Source organism: Elephantulus edwardii, unplaced genomic scaffold (assembly GCF_000299155.1).
Source record: "Elephantulus edwardii isolate Elephantulus edwardi_28Jun2011 unplaced genomic scaffold, EleEdw1.0 scaffold00004, whole genome shotgun sequence".
Taxonomy (NCBI): Eukaryota; Metazoa; Chordata; class Mammalia; order Macroscelidea; family Macroscelididae; genus Elephantulus; species Elephantulus edwardii.
The window spans coordinates 2,641,725-2,647,146 of NW_006399754.1; the positions used below are offsets into that span (position 1 = coordinate 2,641,725).

Consider the following 5,422-nt stretch of genomic DNA (forward strand, 5'->3'; position numbering starts at 1 on the left):
AGGCTACAGTTCTTGACCCTCTGGAGCAAGTGCTTCAGGTCCTCCTCAGTTTCAGCAAGCAGGGTTGTGTCATCTGCATAACGCAGACTGTTGATAGATCTTCCACTAATCTTGATTCTACATTTCTCCTCATAGAGCCCAGCCTCCCGGATGATCTGTTCTGCATACAGGTTGAAAAGGTATGGAGATAGGATGCATCCCTGGCATACGCCCTTCCCAATTTTGAACCATGCAGTGTTCCCGTGCTCTGTTCTGACAACTGCCTCCTGGCCCAAGTATAGGTTTCGCATTAGAACAATCAAGTGATCTGAGATTCCCATTCTTCTCAGAGTCAGCCACAGTTTCTTATGATCCACACAGTCAAATGCCTTTGCACACTCAATGAAACACAGATAGACATTCCTCTGGTATTCCCTGCTTTCAGCTAAGATCCATCTAATATCAGCTACAATATCCCGAGTACCACTACTGATTTATTTACAAAGTTTGAATACAATGTTTTTTACAAAAGATCCTTCCCATGTATTCTGTAAGAGATACATGATTTATAAGTATTTTTCTCTCACCCTATGGACTGCTTTTCACATTCCTGATGGTATCCTGTATAGCACAAAAGTTATCTGGTTTTTTTTTATGTCTAACTTACCTAGTTTTTCTTTTACTGTTTATACTTTTGATGTCATCTCTAAGAAACCATTTCCTAACTCAAGGTCATGAAGATTTATGCCCTTGTTTTCTTTTAAGTTTTATAGTTTTGGCTCTTACATGCAGGCCTTTGATCTATCTTGAGTTAATGTTGGAGATGAAATGTTGAACTTTGAGTGGTCACTTGCAAGTTTTTAGGACCTGAATCACTCTGCAAAGAGACAGGAAGGAGAACCAATCTACTTCCCAGGATTATCTCCATAAGTCATCATCTGTTTAAACAATCATTTCTTTAGCTAGCAATATTAACTACTCATTCTGAAAAAATACTATTTCTAGTGCTTCTCTTCTTCTTCCTACTCCTTCCAATTTTTGATGCCTACATTGTTCCAAATCTATGCTGTTGTTCTTGGTAGTTACTCTCACAGTGGCAACAGACTTGTGGCGATCCTGTGCACATGTCCGATCCAGCACTATCCCCATGATTGCGTACTGATCATACTGTCATGGGCCACAGGGTTTTTACTGGCGGATTTTTGGAAGTAGATCACCTAGCTTTCCTTCCTAATCTCCTAATCTGTCTGTCTAAAAGTTCTGCTGAAAGCAGCTCAGCACTGTGGCACACACCAGCCTCTCCACTGGCAAACGGGTGGTAGCTGTGCGTGAAGTGTGTTGGTCATGAATACAATCTGGATTTCTTGCATGGAATTCAACCATTTCCAAGAAAAGTAACACACATTGAAGCTGATTTGGGTTGAATGTGTGAGAATTATGTGTCTGTGTTTGAATGAAGAACCAGAGAAAACACTACAACAGTCACTGCTAAGCATGGGAGAATGGAGTGGAGTTAGAATTATGTGTCTGTGTTTGAATGAAGAACCAGAGAAAACACTACAACAGTCACTGCTAAGCATGGGAGAATGGAGTGGAGTTAGAACCTGGATGTTAACCCTACCAAAATGCATTAGCATCTTCAAATATCTCCCCAGTCAGACTTGGTTTTCTCAATTTGTGGCAACCGCAAGGATCATTGCTTCCTAGAGGATCAGCTTCTTCCACCTCCCATGGGCTCTTTAGTGACAGGCAGTGACTTCATAACTGTATCCTGCCCAGCTGTCATCACTTAATGAGAGGAGGGCTTCCATCTGATGGATCCTGCCCCAGCAGACATGCTGCCACCCAACACAACCGAATCTAAGTAAAATGAATTTGTTGATAACGTCAGTCTTTTCTTCACATATGATGATATTGCCTATTGGTCCAATGGTGAGGACTTCTGTTTTCTTGATGTTGAGATATAACCTATACTGAAGGATGTAGTCTTTGATAATCTGTAGTGAGGTTTTTAAGTCTTCTTCACCTCCTACAAGCAAGGTTGTATCATCTGTGTAATACTGGTCATTGAGGAGTCTTCTTCCAATCCTGATACCACATTCTTCTTCATTTTTAGTCCAGCACCTCCAGTGATTTGCCCAGTGTACAGATTGAAGAGGTATGGAGAAAGGATACAATCTTGACACAAACCTTTCCTAATTTTAAGCCATGCAGTGTTCCCTTGCTCTTTTTAGACAACAGTATCTTCGTCTATATATAGGTCTTGCATGAGCTCAAGTAAGTGTTCTGGTATTCTCAAGCTTCCCAATGTTAGCTATAATTTATTATTATCTACACAATTAAATGATTTTTCATAAATCAATAAAGCACAAGTAAACATCTTTCTAGTATTCTCTGCTTTCAGGCCAAATCCATCTGGTGTCAGCAGTAATATCCCTCTTGCCATCCATGGGTTCCTCTAAATAGACCTTGAATTTCTGACAGTTCCCCATTCACAGAATGTTCCAGCCATTTTTAAATACTCTCCAGCAAGATTTAACTTGCATGTGACACTGTTATGTGCCATCGAGTCGTTTGCGACCCTATGTACAACAGCCCTAAACCCTGCTCAATCTTGCCTCTGACACACCTACTCCCATTACCCCAGTCACTGAATCAATATATCTCATTGAGGAGCTTCCTTTTTTGTGCTGTCCCTCCACCCTCCCAAGCATGACATCCCTCTCCAAGGACTGGTCCCTCCTTGCAACATGTCCAAAGTATGTCAGACATCGCTTTAGAATCCTTGCCTAGTCTAAGGAGAAACCTGATCTCACCCTCTCTAGGATGAACCTGTTTCTTCTCCTAGCAGTCCATGGTATATTCAATAATATTCTTCTTCAAGAGCACAGCTCAAAGGCATCAATTCTCCTTCTATCATCCTCATCATTGTCCAGCTTTCTGATGCATAGCAAGTAATTGCAAAAACGATGGCATTAATCAGGTGCACCTTGGTCTCCAGAGTGACATCATTGCTCTTCAGTACTTTGGAGAGGTCCCTGACATCAGACTTTCCCAATGTAATTTGTCTTTTAGTTCCCTGGCTGCTGGTACCAAGAGTGTTGACTGGGGAGCCAAGCAAACTAAAGCTGTGAACAATGGAAGAAATGACGAACAGAAGTGCTAAACAGAAGATTTTAAGAGAGGCTCAAGAAAACAAAATGTTATAATGAAATGCAAAGACTTAAAGATAGAAAAAACAAAAGAGAAGAACACATTGGGTATTTCTCAAACTGAAAGAACTGAAAAAGAAATCTAAGCCTTAAGATGCAACACTAAGGAATCTATAGGTCAAAGACTAAACAATACAGACAGGATCAAAAGATAGAAGAAAGAGTCATTGTTCTAATAAAAAAAAAATTAGTCACTGTTACTATTTCAGAGGTACGGATATGATCAAGAACCATGATCGAACCATGATCGATATACTTTCAGTGGATTGGTGTTGAAGTAAGAAGTCCAAGCTGCACTGAAGAAAAACAAGACTTCAGAAACTATTAGAATACCAACTGAAATATTTCAACAGATGCAATGTTGAATATGCTCACTTTTCTATGTCAAGAAATCCAGAAGACAGCTATCTGGTCAAGGACTAGAATAGATCCATTCTGTGTCCCTTTAGAGCTCTGGTGGCCTATTCTGTAAGGAGTTACATTGTCAACCCAAAGGCAAGTGGTTCGAATCCACCCGCTGTTCCACATGAGAAAGACCGGTATTCTCCTTGCCTCTGATTTATAGCCCCTGAAAACCCACTGGAGGGTCAGCTATGGGTGGGTTTCAACTTGACAGCATAAGTTGTTTCGTTGAGCCCTTGGACATCATGATTGGTCAGTGAAAAAGAGGAAAACCACTGACTGCAAATACAGTAATGATTACAGGATAATTCTGGCAATTGGGAGCTCTGGTGGCTTTAGTGGTAAGGAACTGAGCTGCCAATTCAAAGGTCCGAGGTTCAACTCTGCCAGCTGCTGTGACAGAAAGATGGTCAACCTCTTCCCACGCAACTTACAGCCTCTGAAAACCTGCTAGAGGATCATCCATGAGCCGGTGCACCTTAGTTTTCAAACGAGGGAAGCTAGCTCCCTTTTTATTGTGATAGCAAAGTATTTGCAATTTCAACTATCCTCAAGTGTGTTGGAAAAGTGCTGACTATCCCACGAACTGCCAAAAGAACAAACATATCTTGAGACAAGTTAAACTAGAGGACCCCTAGGAGGCAAGGATAGCAAAGTTTCTCTCCCATACTTTGGTCATTTTTTCTGGGAAAGGGACATCAAGCTTGGAAAGGTAGAGGGTAGGCCAAAGAGACAGAGTAACACAGTGACTCCAGCAATGGGCTCAAGTGTGTCAGAGATGATGAGGCTGGCACAAGACAGGGCAGGGATCTGTTGTTACAGGGTCGCTGAGTCGACTCCAGAGTCGATGGCACTTAAGACGTGTGTGCACTAACGCGCTCTTCATACAGACTCTAGGCCCTGAGAGAAGTATGCAGGGTACTTTCAGGATCTTCCCCCAGCTGCAGCCACAGGGAGGGTGTCCATCAGCACGCCGCTGGCCCTCCCCGGGGCGGGTCTGAGTGGCCGGCCGTGATCGGACACTTACCAGCACGAAGTGCACCAGGGCATCGTAGCAGAGCCAGGCGAGCGCCCAGCGGTCCGCCGCCCCGCGTCCGCGGCCCAGCCACAGGCCCAGCGCGCAGCCCCCAGCCAGCAGTGCGGTGGCCAGAAGCAGCGAGCTCCCCGCGGCCGCCCCCAGCTCGGACGCTGCACCCATGCCCGCCTCTCTGCAATCGGCGCTGGGACCCGGCTCGTTTGGAAAAGGCCGGAAACCGCGAGGCCAGGGCGTGGCCTCGTGCGCGGGGCGTGGCCTCGTGCGCGGGCCGGGGGCGGCTTGGGAGGTGGGGTTTCGCTGGGGGGGGCGGGGGGCTGTTTGGAGGCGGAGCTTCGCCCGCGGGGCGGGGCCAGGACGTGAACTCCTCCTCCCCTTGGTCATTCCTGCTGTAGGAGACGCAGATCCTCTGACGGTGCATCCAGAGGATTCAGTGCTGGACTCACAAACTCGCTTTATCGCCTGCACCAAATCTATTCCCAGACCAGGCAAGAAAAACCGGGAACAGGGCCACACCTTTTGTGGCAATTTAAGTTTTAACAAGAGACACAGACACTTAAAAACTCTGCCTAACTAGCAAAACTCACAAAAGAAAAGGAGAAGACACAAATAATCCGAATAAGAGATGAATCAGGCAACATCACAACAAACCCAACTAAAATTAAAAAGTTAGCATTAGAATATTATGAAAAACTATACTCAAACAAATATGAAAACCTTGAAGAAATGGACAAATATCTAGAAACACACAATCTACCTAAACTGACACAAAACGAAATTGAACATCTCAACAGAC

At 44.3% G+C, this 5,422-nt stretch overlaps 1 protein-coding gene across 1 annotated transcript in view; it reads right to left on the reverse strand.

The window, feature by feature from the left end:
- EBPL (emopamil binding protein-like) overlaps positions 1–4,791 on the reverse strand; it is a 14,111-nt gene extending 9,320 nt beyond the window's left edge. Inside the window, exon 1 of the mRNA XM_006879507.1 lies at positions 4,621–4,791. Coding sequence (XP_006879569.1) covers positions 4,621–4,791 — 171 coding nt within the window. The remainder of the gene's footprint in view (positions 1–4,620) is intronic.
- Positions 4,792–5,422: the final 631 nt, after the last annotated feature.